Genomic DNA, 16709 nt, shown 5'->3' on the forward strand with positions numbered 1-16709 from the left:
AAACACAGACAAGCTTTAAAACGCTCCAGTGTCCGTGTCTCTGTGTTTGCAATCGGTGAAGAACAGTGAACTGATGACCTTCATGGTCAATCACAGACATTTCTGTTGAGCACCGGTAAACACTGTGGCAAATCAGCGCTGTCTAAGAAAGCGCTCAGCGGCACTAAAATGTTAGCAGGAAATGGACGTTTTTAAAAATTTAAGTAATGTGACAACACTATAACAGACAACACAAGAGTGTGCTACAGAGGACTGCATTGTTTTATCGCTCATCGGGTTACATAGGCTGAAGCAGGGAAGCGTCTTTCCCTGTGTTTACCTGCTGCCATGAACCGAAGCCTAGGAGAACACTTCAGTATATTACTCTTAAAGAGATTGTAATGTTGTTTGATGCCTAATATGCTTTAAATTGTTTAAATTAAACTGAACTGAATGATATTAAATAATGTTTACACCATATCTGCACTTTGAAATCACGGTAACAGCTGGAGGTTTGTAGTCCACAGCATGTTGTTGCAATGTTTACAGTGTTGATCCTATACTTTCGGGTTTCTTCCCACCGCAGCCTCGCTTTCATTCTTTAAAATGGCGGCCCCATAAAGTATGCGTATTGGTGTGTTTGCAACATTGCATGCAAGTTCTGTATGTTTATAACCACCTCAGAGGATATTGGGGGTCTCGACAGACATTGTTATTTTGGGGGTTGCGGGTTGAAAAGTTTGGGAACCCCTGACCTACAGTACCTAAAACAAAACTTACCTAAAATGTGCTATTAGCTTCAAGAACTTCAGTAACAGTTACTCTACTTTCTCTTTAGTCTGAATAAATTTTAGAGAAAGCCAAGATATTTCCACCAGTCTGAACGCACTGCTGTTGTAGTGACTCAAGACAAACCCACACTTCAAGGCTCTAAAACAATGTTTAAAAACTTTTAGGGTTTCTATCCGGTTATTAAAAATCACTGAAAGAATATTATTACATTTCCAAGTGATTCTCATAACACTGTAAGTATTACAGAAAGAATTACTCCCATCTTCCATTTTCATTTCTTTCACACACTATTTGGTAATTTACTGGCACTTCATCAAACACAATCAGCAAAACTGACAATAGGGAGAAATCTCATGTATGAATACTTTAAAAGGACAGAAGAAGAAAGCAAAAGAAAAAGCGCAAGAGAGAAAGAGATCAGACTTGCAAGAGACAGGCTGGAAATGAGTTTTGGCTCAAATAGATCATTCTCTATTCTCTCTAGGCACGTCTGCATAGCGTGTCTCCTACTTTCACAGGCACAGTGGGGAAAATGCACATTATTAAAATGATATATACCCTGACTTTACATGCTGGCAAGATCAAATGCTTTTATATAAAAGGAAGACGCAGGAGAAAAGGCTTATTGGGGAAACTAGCCTAGATGTATTATAGGACCATGGCTAGACTTTTACTAAAACTGACCACAAAATATTCCATCTAATTTGGCTGTAATCTACTTTTAGGAATGCTTCGGTCGAGAATGAAAATCGGTTATTCACAAGATTCAGCACAGAGCAAAATGTGAAGTCAAAGTATAAACAAAACTTCAGAACTTCAGAAAATGAGAAAAATAAAATTGAAAGAATAATGGCTTAAACTTCAGTCTGGTTTTCCAAAACTGGCACATAGCTTTTAAACGAATAGAACAAACTGCAACTCGAATCATACAGACTACATTTATGCTGTTTTTCGATGACATTTTGGGAAATTGAAACTGACACACACTGAAACATTATTCTTAAAGGGATAGTTTCCTTAAGATATAAAGTGATAACCGCACAGTTTATCATCTCCATTGGATTTTATAGTATGTTTCCTATACTATAGAAGCCAGAGGGGAGCATAAAGCGGTTAGTAACCACATTATATAATTTCTTGCTTAGAAGAAGAAACTTGGATGTTTTGGAATAGCCTGAGGGTGAGTAAATGATGACTGAAGTTGAATTTTCCCTTTTTTTAAAACCTCTTAACCAGCGGGAGGACGTCGACGCACTGAGGCGCGATTTTTTGAACATGTCAGTGTTTACAAAAAGATTACATCAAATAGAATGTAAGAAATCTCGACAAACTATGTATTATTCTAAAGCTATAAGCCACAAGCAGTGATTGAAGGTAGATGTTTTTCAATTAAAAGTGTATAAGCAAAGCAGTTGCTTAATTTTTGCAAGTAGTACACACCAGAACAGATGTACAAATGAAGTATGTCATCGTAATAACATGACATGAACACATCCATTGTTGTAAATCCCAGTTTATTTCGAAAGGTAAGGTTGCATGGAACAAAGTCCTACACAGCACATTTTGTCCAACGAAATATTGTTGAATTATGAGTGGTTATTCATTTGTTTAGATCACCGTGTCTTCTGGGGACCTAACGCTCACATTTATATAGTAACCCGGGTGCGAAAACAGCACCTTGGTGGTAAAAAGCAATATGAGTTTATAGCTTACACCGTTACAAACAGAATAAGACCTTTCACTGAAAAAAAGGCAAACATTTGGTTGAGCAATGTTATTAAACATCCAAACAATGCAGTTGTATGTTACAATGTTGTGCTATTCATATCATACTGCTTATATCATATAAATTTCTAGTCAGTAGAATTACTGCAACAGTGTGACTGATTGAGAATTTATTCGGATGCCCATAATGATAGTAAAAGTCTGTGTGAATAAGAAGTTGCAGACTTCTTTCACTATGTTGATGTACTTCATACTGAAATGGAATATTGAGTAGGAGGCGTGGATTTATTTTTAGACATAATTCCCTTGTGGTTAAGAATATTGTGGCTGAAGTGTCAAAGTGACATCATGGGAGAAAGAGGGTCACTCCAAACGCAGAGGCAAATGGTCAGACTTGGACTAAAGATTACCAAAACAAATGTTTTTTTTTCAGTGGTTTATATTGCAGGATTAATTTCTCAGGGTAACAATGAATATTCAATAAAAAAGACAAAAAAATTATTTTAATGCTCTTTTTCCTGAGTTATAAACATTATGAAGCACAGCATATTAGGGCTCAGCAATATGACGAAAATCTCATATCATAATACAAGTCATCTCATTTGCTAAAAAAGGATATGTATTACAATATAGTATAATTTCTGTTAATTCAGTCATTTAATAGTTATATATATATATATATATATATATATAAAATAATAATATATATATTAAAAAAAATTATATATATATATATATATATATATATATATATATATATATATATATATATATATATATATATAAAAAATATATATATATATATATATATAAAAAAAAAAATATATATATATATATATATATATATATATATATATATATATATATATATATATATATATATATATATATAAAATATATATATATATATAAAATATATATAAAAAATATATATAAAAAAAAAAAAATATATATATATATATATATATATATATATATATATATATATATATATATATATATATATATATATATATATATATATATATATAAAATATATATATAAAATATATATAAAAAAAAAAATATATATATATATATATATATATATATATATATATATATATATATATATATATATATATATATATATATATATATATATATATATATATATATATATATAAATAAATATTTTGTATGTCTCCTTTGTCTGTCACACCCATTACAGGTCTTTCAGTCTCTGTTAATGAGCTGATGATATGAATCAGGTGTGTTTGGTTAAGGAGACCTAGAATATGTGCAGAGCTGCTGGTCCTCCATGAACGTGGTTGAGAAACACTGTTTTAAATAAAATCTACTCATACATACATTAATTGATTTATTCATTCATTCATTTATTAATTTTCCTTCAGATTATTCCCTTTATTCATCAGGGGTTGCCACGGCGGAATGAACCGCCAACTTATCCAGCATATGTTTTACGCAGCGGATGCCCTACCAGCTGCAACCCTGTACTGGGAAACATCCATACACACTCATTCACACACAAACACTGCGGCAAATTTTGTTAATCTAATTCACCTACCCCATGTCTTTAGACTGTGGGGGAAACCGGAGCACCCAGAAGAAACACACGCAACATGGAAAGAACTTGCAAACTAGCTATAGCAAAGTCCCTTTAAGGCAAGTTATATCACTCAGCAGCCATCTTTGAAATGCCTCTCGAGCAGTATGCTCGGCCATTCTGTCTAAATGGAGAAACATCAAAATTCTACAAAACTGCTTGTCGAGTTTATTATTGAATTTCAGATTAGGAATCTCCAATAAAATTAAACAACTGTCTCTAGTTTCATTTCTAAACGTTCAAATCACACACAATCTGCAGAAAGAGTCTTGTCAGTCTCTTGATGATTGGCTCCTGTACTAGAAGGCTGGCTTTATTCACCATATAGCGATCGACAATTGGCTCCTGTACTTGTAGGCGGGGCTTTATTCAACATATTGACAGTTACACTTTTCCCCATTCAAAAAGATACAAGTGACATGTCCTATGTATTCTATAGTTTTTGGCTATAGGTGTATTGAATAAATTGTATGTGTGTAAATGAGAGTGTATGGATGTTTCCCAGTACTGGGTTGCACCTGGTAGGGCATCCACTGTGTAAAACATATGATGGATAAGTTGGCAGTTAATTCCGCTGTGGCAACCCCTGATTAATAAATGGACTAATTGGAAGGAAAATGAATGAATGAATAAATTAAAGAAATCGGTCATACTTTATCTATTACAACATAATTGTAATGTTAGTTAGTACGTTTACTAACATGAACAAATTATGAACATGTTATTAATGAGACAGTTTTGAATGAAATAAATCGATCATACTTTACAATAAGGTTTCATTAGTTAATTAGTTAACAATGAACAACTGTCACATTCCTAGCATGAACAAATACTGTAATTAATGTATTGTATATAATCTGTTCATGTTAGTAAATACACTAACTAACATTATCTAATGCAACCTTATTGTAAAGTGTTATAAACAATTCTAATATTGCTCTCTAATGTTGACCTCCACTGTATGCTAAAAAGAAAAATAAGTAAAAAATATTTTTTACTATTTATTGGAATCGCTGACTAATTGGTTTTATGAATACAAGCCTAAATTAGAGTCGAAATGGCCAGCCGGTGGAATGGACCTGGGCCGAGTCAGACCTCATAAGGGAGTGCAGCGTTTCGGAGAGCACCAACCTGGGCACCGTGACATCAATTCACTTCATCACTGAGCTGTTAAATAGGGACATCAGAGGCCATATGCCAAATATGATGGGATGTAACACTCTAATGCAGCCCATAATAAACTAATCTCTGAACATGCAGATTAATAAGCAAACAAATGCTGCCAATGCTATAAAAAGCCTGTCACGGTGGAACATTTGTTCTTAATGTAATATAATGTAATATAATAATACAACTGTTGTAGATAAATGATCAGAGTTTGCTCCCACAAATAGTATAACAATATGAATCTTTAAAAGGTAAAAAACTAGACATTAAATAAACTTTGTTATAATTTTATTAATCATTAATATAATAAAATTACAATACAACATGTTAATAACAATACATATTGTAATAGAGGGCTGAACAATATAACGCCTGAGCATCGATATCGCAATGTGTGTATCTGTAATAGTCACATCAAATGATTAGATTATTCATTAATCATCTGTTTTAACACATTTTAATCTGTTTTTAATAATTTTTTTTCTTTTTTTTATTCTTTTATACTTGTCTCTTTTATTCCTGTTTATGTAAAGCACTTTGAATTACCATCGTGTATGAAATGTGCTATATACTGTAAATAAACTTGCCATCCCTTGCCTTGCCTAATAAAGGTTAAATATAAAGATATTATTATTTTAATTATTTATTCAATGAGGACCATGCAATTTTATTGTTCAATTTCTGTACTTGAATACTGTTAGACTCCCCAGAAAACTGTTTATTATTTTATTTAATTTAGGATTTATTATAATTTATGCAGATGCAGTAGAAAAAAAAAAAGACTTGATCATCCCAGTCGATCTAAATAAATGAAATCTTAACAAATAGAGCTACTCAAATCATCTGATGAAATTCTATTCATATTGCAATATACATCACAGCAAAACATGATATTGCAATATCAGATTTTTCCAATATTATGCAGCCTCATTGTACATAAAATTATAAATTAGTTAAAGGTGCAGTATGCAAGTTTTTGACTCTAAAGCATAAAAATACCATAATATGTTTTAAGGAACATGCCAAGTGAACATTCTTGTTTGGCTGAAAAACAAGGCTGAAGTTAGTTATTCTGCTTTGAAAATGTGCTTTCCGTGCCAGAATGCCGTCATTGTTTTGGTCCCTTTAACCCACCCACTGTCACGGTTACACAATGAGGACAAGGAAGGTTATCTCTTTTCATCAATTTATTCAAACAAGCAGTGGATTTCTAAACAGGAGAAGCAGTGATAGTCTTGCAGATGAGCAGATGGAATGTTGTTTACGATGTAAACAAAGGAGCTTCAGTCAAACAGAGTATAAAGTCAATTCCCTTAATGATAGCTTGTTCATCCACAGGTTTGAGAGAAACGTCCACTGGAGAGGGGAAACATCCACAGAAGAAAGGAGAGTCAGGGAGAAGGATAGGTGAACCATCTGACGTCAATTCCAGCCACTGAACTACTGGAATCAAGGAGGCTTTAAAGGGGACTTGATGACAGGTGCAGGTGTGTCTGATCAGAAGTCAGGTGAGTGTGCTCGGACATGATGAGAGGTGGCAGGTGATGGGGAACGATGATTGGTGATGGGGAAACGTGATGGTGAAAGAGAATGGTTAATGGAGCAGCAAGAATGAGCCGGGGATGTGACACCCACTGCCACTTTAGCCAATTATATTCAGCACCCCAGGTTGCCTTGATGGAAAACTAAAACTGTGCATTTCATTCATTCATTCTTCCATTCATTCAAAAAGACTCTTAAAGCATGCGCTTGTGACCAAAATGCAACCTCCGGTGGACAGTAGCAGACTCTGAAATGAGATGCAGATTCAGAGTTCCACATGAGGTTTTTAATTAGCAAATAATATAAATATTACAAGCGTAAACATTAGGTGAGCAAGTTACATTGTAACCCCGTGTCCTAGCAATATGCTACATGACAAGATTTGCAGTGATAAGAAATTTGGCTGTTTGCGCCAGACGAAACACGTCAGCCATTCAGAAACACAGAATATGCACTCACTCATGAAATGGTAGGGTTTATGATCCAATTAATACATACTAAACCTCTTTACATGCTGAATCACTGGCGTGTTTGTTTGCACGGTTTACATTCACAGTTCTAAAGTTCAATTTCAAACGGTTTATTTTATTTTGAAGATCCGAGGTGAACTGTCTGCTGCTGCTTTCAGTAGTATGGCAATAAATGTCATGTAAAATGAAATCGTTCAAAGTCACATTGTTAGCATTTAACACTGAATATAGCACATAAGGTTTATCCTGCTATTCAGCGGCAAAAAATAGAATTCTGAAATATTGTAATATATTAATTCAAGGTGTTGTTTAGAACAAAAACTTCTTTTAATAAGGAAAATATTCATTCTATCGTGTGCCGTTGCTTTTATTTAGAACACGATTTAAATCAGCCTTTTTGGTTGTCAATCTGGCAACCTTTGCTTGCGTGCGCTTTGATTCAGGAATGCAATACCTCCTTCAACCACTGGGTGTCAAATTTACATACTGCACATTTAAAACAATGATAAACAATGTTAATGTTAAATATCAAATAAACTACAATGAAAACAATTTTAAATAAATTAATTAAATAAAAAATAATGAAAGGATGAAAAGGACGAAAGAGAAAAAAATGGTCAACCTCAAAGAAATATAAACAACTTTAAGACCAAGAAAAACTCCAAGCAACGGCACCAAATTAAACAAATGTCCTACACTAAAAAAAAATAAAAAAAAATTTGTTGCTTGTTCAAACTACTTATTCAAATGAGCTGAGACACAATTCTTAAGATTTCGTCGGGACAACTTAATCGTTTTATGTTCAATCCACCTAAATTTGTAAAAACTAATCATTCAGCTTAATTATTGTATGAATACATTCAACTTAATGTTGTATGAACACAAATCAATTGTGTGGAACCCAGCATTTTTAACAAACTCAAAAAATGACATTTGCTGTTTGTAAAAACTACTTATTTAAATTGAGCTGAAACAACACAATTCTTGAGTTTTTAGGAGGGTCAATATAATTGTTTTATATTCAAATCAACTTAAATTTGTAAAATCTTAAAATAAACTTAATTCCTTCATGTTGTCCCAACACAAATTAATTGTGTGAAACCTATCCATTTTTACAGAGTAATTACCAACTGCTGCCTTTTAACAACTCAGTACTGTACTCTACTACGGGCTGAACATAACGTCATGCATTTAATATTCATGAGCAAAGTCTATAAGCTTTATATTGCTCCTCCTGCCACTTTTCAGATCACTCCCATACCCCTTGCATCTAATAAAAACCAACACCAACCATGCAATTAGCACATCTTAGCAAAGTCATCTGTGAAACAACTAATGGAAAATAGTCTAGGGGTGTAGGACCCTCTCTTTCCATGTGACCATATCAACTGGACGCCGGGACCCGGCTGCATTTCCTGCAAGTAAAGTGAGAGATGTTTGGAGGTTGTGCAGGGGCCTCTTTGACCCCCTTCTCCACCAGCTGACCAACGCCATCACCTGTCAGAGTTCAGTTAAACAGAGTGTGTGTGTGTGAGTGTGTGTGTGTGAGTGTGTGTGTGTGTGTGTGTGTGTGTGTGCAGACAACTTGGCATTCTCATCCCCCAAAACTGCACTCCACCTCCAGCCAAGACGACTCACAGTTGTAGAGATGCACCAACTGACCAGCCAGTATAGGGGTGGGTGATATGGACTACCAGAAAATATTGATATGTAGTTGTACATTATTTACACAAATGCTAAACAATATCAAAAGACGTTAATTCATTCATTAGCATCATTGATATGGTTTATAATTTGTGTAAATATACAGTTGAGGGCAAAATTATTGTCCCTTCTGAGAAATATTTATTCATGTCATGTTTTCACAGTATTTACAATAATAGAAAGAGAAAGTCTTATTTGTTTATTTTGACAGGAATAAATGTAGTTTTTTTCAGTATTATTAGCCCAATTAAGCAATATTTTTTAGATTGGCTACAACACAAACTATATGTGTTTAGCAATTTATTGATAAAATTTCCCTCCATTAAACAGAAACTGGGGATAAAATATAAAAGAATTAACACTATGTCAGAGTAAATTTGACGAATGCCCTTCCATCTCAAACTATTAACATTAAACTTTTTTTACATTTACATTAAACCAGCAACCATCTTGCTGTTAGTGGATTGTATTTGTGCAAGTATATTTATAGCATAATTTTACAAAGCTAGTCAGATTTTTTTTACTTAAAGGGGACCTATTATACCCCTTTTTACAAGATCTAAAATAAGTTTCTGATGTCCCTAAATGTGTATATGAGTGTATATGCAAAGTTTCACCTCAAAATACCCCACAAATAATGTTTTATAACTTTTGAAACTGCCCCTTCTAGGCGTTGATCCTAATTGTGCCATTTTGGTGACTGTCGCTTTAAATTATAATGAGATTGTGCGCTTTTCAAAAGAGGGCGGAGCTACAAACACATGTGCATTAGCATAGCGGCAGATTCAAAACAGGACTAACGTCATCTCAGTGAAAAACTGAAAACGTCAAAAGAAGTGTCTCAGAAAAAGGTAGTCTATGTAGACTCTGGTGTTCATTTGTGCACCCTAAAACTCCACATTCATAATGCCTCTTAGTCACCGAAATTATTTTCAGCAGGTACGATGTGAATACTCTAATGGTGGATGGCTGCTTCTCACTAAGGGCTGTCTATGCTAATCAGGCAGAGTTTATCACTAATGGGTGGGGCTTTCCCCCTTTGATGACATACAAAGGGAGAATGTTGCAGACTGTTTTTATGAAATGGTATTATAAAAAATAGAATTAATAAATTTTTACCGTTAGAGGATAGCTATATTTACACATTGTAGCCATACAACTATGTTTAAACCTCTTATAAAGAGATTTTTCCATAATAGCTCCCCTTTAATATCTTGAATCAAATTTAAATCTAATAAAAGCTAATGTATGACATTGTATATGGTTTTGTATGCATTTAAATAATAAAAAAGGAAAATAAAATAAAAATCTGCAATTGTAATTAACCATTAAAGAATCAAGATAATTACATTTGATTGCTGAGGCCCAGAAAGAGGGCCCCACAGCAGGCCTCTGGACACCAAGCGTTAGATAGAGCAACACATCGCAAATCATCTGACCCACGGCCTCTTTAGGGTCCCGGGGAGCAAACAGTGTGTTTACGGTTGTATAAAAAAAATGCTAAAAATACCCTCCCCTTTCCCTGTGCAGATGACTGGGGTGTTATTTTTCACTGGCGAAATGTGTGGATGTACAAGAGACGTCCACTGGGTGCTGAATCTCTACAGCCAAACCAGCAGGTGTTTGAAACCACAGAGAATAATCCATTAGACTGAGCTAAAGACTATGATGAAACACAAAAGAAACAAAATGACCTACAAATGCTAAACAATGAAATGCACTGTGTAAATCCATATTGGGATAGAGTGATCCCTAAATCATCCAAATTTATTTCTTTGTATAACAAATTATCAAACGGCAAAAACAAATTACACACTAGACCTTTTCTCTGAGCCTCTTTTGGCTATTAGATTTAAGTAACTGGTCCAAGGGACATTTTTAATGGTTTGATGTTGTCAGATTTCCTCAATTTCTACCAGATGTACAGCTATTAGATTGACTACAAACACATTGCAAGAGTGTAATTACTAATATATAATATTAGGGGTGTCGAAATTAATTGTTTCTTCGGTGCACCGCGATGCAGACGCGGACAATTCGGTATCGGTTCAGTAATAATCATAACCGGTTATTATGTACTGACGTCATTTATCTCATATGCGAACGTGGGTATTTACAACACTACAGGTGCCGCCAACTAAAAATTTTCACTGTGTGAGTGTTTTCTGGAAAGTCTTTCACTGGCACTTACAGCAGAAGCCCCTATTTCTCTGCGAGTGAGGGAATGAAAGTGAACTCCATTTCTCTCTCTCTCTCACTGTGGCCCAATTCACCAGCTGGTGTGACTTTTCCTCACCTCTCTTTTCCTCTCGACTGTATGCATTCCCGCGGCTGTACCTGTGCATTGTCGTGGGCCCTGACCAGATTTCATGCGGTGCGGGAATAAATTTCTGGTAACTCTGGTGTAATTTTAACAGGAGTGGGCGGTCTCACAATATCGCTCCCGAGCGAGCGAGCAAGCAAGCGCACGTGGCCTGTGTGCGTTTGTTTGGTGCTGACTATGTTTGTGTATGTGTGTGAATGAGAGACAATGTGGTGCTGTGTGTCCATGTGAGTGTGTGTGTGTGTTTATACAGACAGCTTGTTATAGCCTCCCCCCAAAATACAACACTGTGTATGGAAAGCATCGTCAATGCACCGAAACATCGAATTGAACCGAATTGATGGCATGATAATCGTAACCGAACGACTAGTATAGCTTCACACCTCTAATATATATATATAGTGTTGAAGTCACAACATATGCAGTCAAATGCAGATTCGCCAGGTCTCGAAATGCTTCTAAAATGACTGATGCTTTAAATCGTCACGTCACGATGCTTTAGTCATGTGACCTGGGTGTTTTGAATCACCTTAGTCATGTGATCTGGGTGTTTCGGATCACTTGCGCGTAGCCATCCCTGGTTAAACATTGACTGTATGACAATTCTAAATAAAGTGCATTTGGATCCAACCCCTGTTGCCACATCCTATCATTACAGTACTAAGCATTGAGGAAAATTCTGATATTAAATCACTTTTACTGAATCATTTATTTTATTTTTTTGTTCACAGCATTGCAATAAAACAAAAATTGTCCAAAATTATGTGGGTTAAGGTATTAAGGTATTGCATTTAATGTAATTTACATTCACCAATTGGCAAACACTTATGTTGCTAGTTCAACGATCTAACGTTTATACAAAAACTGTAATAATAATGTTGTTATGTTTGTGTCAAAATGAACAAGTCTAGACATTAGCCTAATAAGGCTTTCACCCACCATGACATATGACCAAATGGAGCGCTTTGAAGAAGAAGAAAGTGGGGAATTTCAACTCTACTCTTCCCACCACCGACTTCATCAGGAACGCACAGCAATCCCACCAGTTTTTCAGCCAAATACAAAAGAGCTCTTTTGAACATCAATCTGGGCTCATGAATATGCTGTGGGTTCCTGCGGTTTGGACGGCTTGACCTTGACAGACACAGCGTTCATGTTACGTGTGGATTAAACATACCTGCAATGTCTAACTAACACACAGAAGCCTTCTTTGAACTTGATGTCACCCTTGAGCTTCAAGTTATTAAAGTCGTTTTAAGGCAATTAATATACAGGACATGATTCCCCATTACTGCTTGATTTCTCTTCTAGCCGGCACTCCATTATAGTCACCTCTCTTTCTCCTTGGTCGAGCTCACTGCCCACGGTCTGCAAATTAATTCTGTCCAAATTATTCAACATGTCTCACGGCTCACCTCACAGTTTATCCTTATTAGCCAATGCGAGGGGAATTTTCTCAGCAAGCTTGTGATATCTGGGTCATTCCATGTCAACACGCCATTATAGGCATCTGCGACAACTCCAAGGTTTTTCTACAGCGGTGTTTCTCAACTGGTGGGATGCAGCTCAAAAGTGGGTTGCAAAACAGTATGATACATATGAATTAAAAATGTTATTGCAAAAAAATGGGTTGAGTGGCTTGCAGATGGTTTTTAAAATGTACACCTTTGCTAGATGTTGACGCTTCTGTCAGACACAGTTCAATTAAGTACCTGAGAAAATAATTTTTTAATTGTAAATACAAATGCAGCATACACACTGTATACTTCATTATAAATAAAGAGCTAAGTAAATTATAAATCAGCACAACTAAAATATATTAATAAATCTTCATTTATTTTCCCAGTAATGGTTGCAGCTGGAAGGCCATCCACTTCGTAAAACATATGCTGGAATAGTTGGCGGTTCATTCCGCTGTAGCGATGCCAGATAATCAAGTAGGGTTGGGTATCGTTTTTGGGATAATTTCGATACCAGTCCTAAATTGATACTTTTAAAACAGTACCGGAACAGATTCTCTTCTTCAGAGTCACAAAATTATAGTGGATGACTCTAGAAAACTCTTTTATTTGACAAAAAATATATATATTTTAATAATTTTCAGTAAACAATATAATTAAAGTTTAAAGTATACATCAGTTCATATTATTCATATAAATTTTAATTGAAGTGCATTACTCTTTTGATCATTTGTTTGCAGCATAAATTTAAGATTTGCATTATTTGCATATTTTTTAAGGTTGGGGCTTGTGACTGTTTACATGGACATCAGTAATCAAATTATTTGTCATAATCTGAATAAGACAAAGTGCTGTTGCCTCACAGCAAGAAGGTCGCTGGTCTGGTGTATACTGGGTACATACTGTAGATACCTAGATAGATATAGGTACACACAACCCTATAAATCAAGGACTAAGCCAAAAGCAAATGAATGAATGAATGAATTTTCATTTATTAGTAATTGTATGACTTATTTAAAGGTATTAGTATGGAATGGGGCGACGTGGTGGCGCAGTAGGTAGTGCTGTCGCCCCACAGCAAGAAGGTCACTGGTTTGAGCCTTGGTTGTGTCAGTTGGCATTTATTGAGGAGTTTGCATTCGCGTGGGTTTCTACGGGTGCACCGGTTTCCCACACAAGTCCAAAGATATGCAGTACAGGTGAATTGGGTAAGCTAAAATTGTGCGTAGTGTGTGTGTGTTTGAATGAGAGTGTATAGGTGTTTCCCAGTGATGGGTTGCAGCTGGAAGGGCATCCACTGCGTAAAACATATGCCGGATAAGCTGGCGGTTCATTCCAGATTAATAAAGGGACTATGCCGAAACTGAATGAATGAATGAATGAATAGTTTGGAATGATCTGCATATTGGTTTTACTTTAATTCTATTAAATCAATTAAAGCGGCTTCCACATGGTTCATGAAGGACAAATATTTAATTCATGGGACAAATAATACAACAAATAAAATTAAATAGTTCATATAAAGCATAAAATTCAATAAATATTACCATATTAACTACATAAAGTCAACAGATGTATAAGAATTATAATAATTTACATTAAGAGTACATTTAGGGTCTCTGTCATGTTAATGTATGAAAGAACTGTTGCACACCAATTGTTTGCTCTATGCAATGCCAAAACTTTAAAGCTCAATATATCCAAATCATTCAGAACGCAGATAGAACCTTCTAATTCCAAGGCCACTAAATGTCTGAAAAGTCTTTCAAAACGTGTGCTAGTGGCAGGCATGCAAAGATTTGTGTATGAAACAATTTATAATTTGCAAACCATTACGATATACATAGCATGTTAGCAATATTTCAATAACTTCTTGAAATATATATTATATAACATAATAATATATTGCAGAGCCCTAGTCCCCAGTTTAGGGCCAGTATCTTATCTCATCCTGTTAATTTTGAGTTTAAGTCATATTCCTTCAATTTCTGTGAAAAGTTTTACATAATATTTTTGGAATTGTGTCAGTTTTCTAAATTAAAAAACAAGAAAACAGGAATAAAGGTTGAGGAAAATGCAGACAAAATAATAAAGCCAGTTGAAAAAAATAAATAAATAAAATAAAAAAATCCCTCTTCTACACGATATCAGCTGAAACATATTTTGGCACTTTCAGATCTTGAGTGGTAAAAACTCATGCGATACGATCCTATAATGCAGTTGTTCATGGAGGCAACCTGCACTCCGTCCCTTACAGAGATTTATATGAGAAGCTGTCAGAAAGCCTAACCAAAACACGCAACATGTGGATGTGGGCATTAACTCAAACTACCATCATAACATTCTCATCGGCGCAATGATTCTACGAGGAACTGTCCTACTTTCTGCTCTCCAGATGCTGGAAGATTCTGCACATCATCGATCACGTCCAAAACTACGTAAACATCCATATGGATACGCACATTTGCTTCAGTAACTTTCAGCTTAGCCATCACTCCATTATTTTCAGACAAAACCATCTATTGACTGATGTGTAAGTGGAAAATAAATGGCACAACATCAAACCACAATCGACATTTGCAGAACTTACTCTGTTGGTTTAAACAGGGGTTTACTTCCCAGTCTAAACAACGGCGTGTCGCTGTCCGTCACGGTGCCTTTTCTGAGGAGAAACTTCTCAGCTAAATCAAATCCTGTATACAAGAGATGAAAAAGAAAAACATACATTACATTTATGCGTGTGCCAGACACTTTTATCCAAAGCAAGTTGTAGTACTTTGTGTAAACATTTTGGGAATTGAAAACATGACCTTAGCTGTTGTAAGTACCATTTTCTGCTCAAAGAACAACGTTAGCTTCAGGCTAAAGAGATTTTCAGCAAATGTTGTCCTATACAAACCGCTGAACAAACGTTTTTTTAGTCTTTTATGTGGAGCGATAAATGTTAGCTCTGTAAACAGTCTGCTTTTTGGCCTGTTCTTAAGCATTCAAACTTCACCAAAACTGTACAGAAGTCATCAAATCTTTTTTCGTAGCGTTAAGCCTTGGCCACAATGTTTTACAGTTCATTCATACTAAAGGATTTTACAATCTGTTTCAGTCTGATAGAATAAGCACTGACAGAAACAAGCATTCAATAAGCCTACGATGTTGACATTGTGATATTTGAATTCCATAGTGTGATTGGGTGTTTTTTTTCTGCGCTCATTTGCATTTTAATGACATTGTCATATTTGCATTCCATATTGTGATTGATTATTTGTCTGGCACTCATTTGTATATTAATGATACTGTGATATCTGCATACCATATTGTGCGATTTTTCTTGCACTCGTTTGTATTTTAAATAGTAATATATTGCAGTGTAAACACTAGCATTCATAAAATTGGTGTCAATAAGATTTTTCAATAGGTCATTTTCATTTCGCAAGGATGCATTCAAACCTTCCTAACTTACTAATTATGATTTCAATTATACATGTTGTTTAAAGGTGCAGTAGGTGATCTGCCTGAATGCCATCCATTAGCATAATATCTTTGAAACACATCTCCCTCCCCTGCCGTCCAAAGTAAAGCGCCATAAAATCACAAACGTGCACATTAAATAGGGCAGTAGACAACCCACTAGATCATGTCATTCGCCAGTTAGATTTGCCACTTTATAGTACTTTATAATACTACAATTCTGAACGAATAACTGTATTATATCTAGCACATTTTCAGTTGTGTAGCAGCCAAAACTTGTCATAATGTGCAATATTTCATGGATGCAAGGATCGCTGGTCTCATTCTCTCATGCGCTTTGTCCTAAAGCGACTACTGTATGCTTAGTGGTTGGCCGCCAGGGGGGAAGGAAGTACACTTATTACTAAGGCATACTTGCACAGACTTTTTCACAGAATACTCAGAGTAGCATTGTAAACAATATAGGGAACACGTCA

General features: G+C 35.1%; 1 protein-coding gene across 3 annotated transcripts in view; it reads right to left on the reverse strand.

Moving 5' to 3' along the window:
- LOC130239871 (collagen alpha-1(XIX) chain) overlaps window positions 1–16709 on the reverse strand; it is a 278893-nt gene that overhangs the window by 245189 nt on the left and 16995 nt on the right. For all 3 annotated transcript variants that reach the window (XM_056471226.1, XM_056471224.1, XM_056471225.1), the window contains exon 4: window positions 15359–15461. In XM_056471226.1, coding sequence (XP_056327201.1) covers window positions 15359–15461 — 103 coding nt within the window. The remainder of the gene's footprint in view (window positions 1–15358; window positions 15462–16709) is intronic.

This window comes from Danio aesculapii, chromosome 13, assembly GCF_903798145.1.
Source record: "Danio aesculapii chromosome 13, fDanAes4.1, whole genome shotgun sequence".
Taxonomy (NCBI): Eukaryota; Metazoa; Chordata; class Actinopteri; order Cypriniformes; family Danionidae; genus Danio; species Danio aesculapii.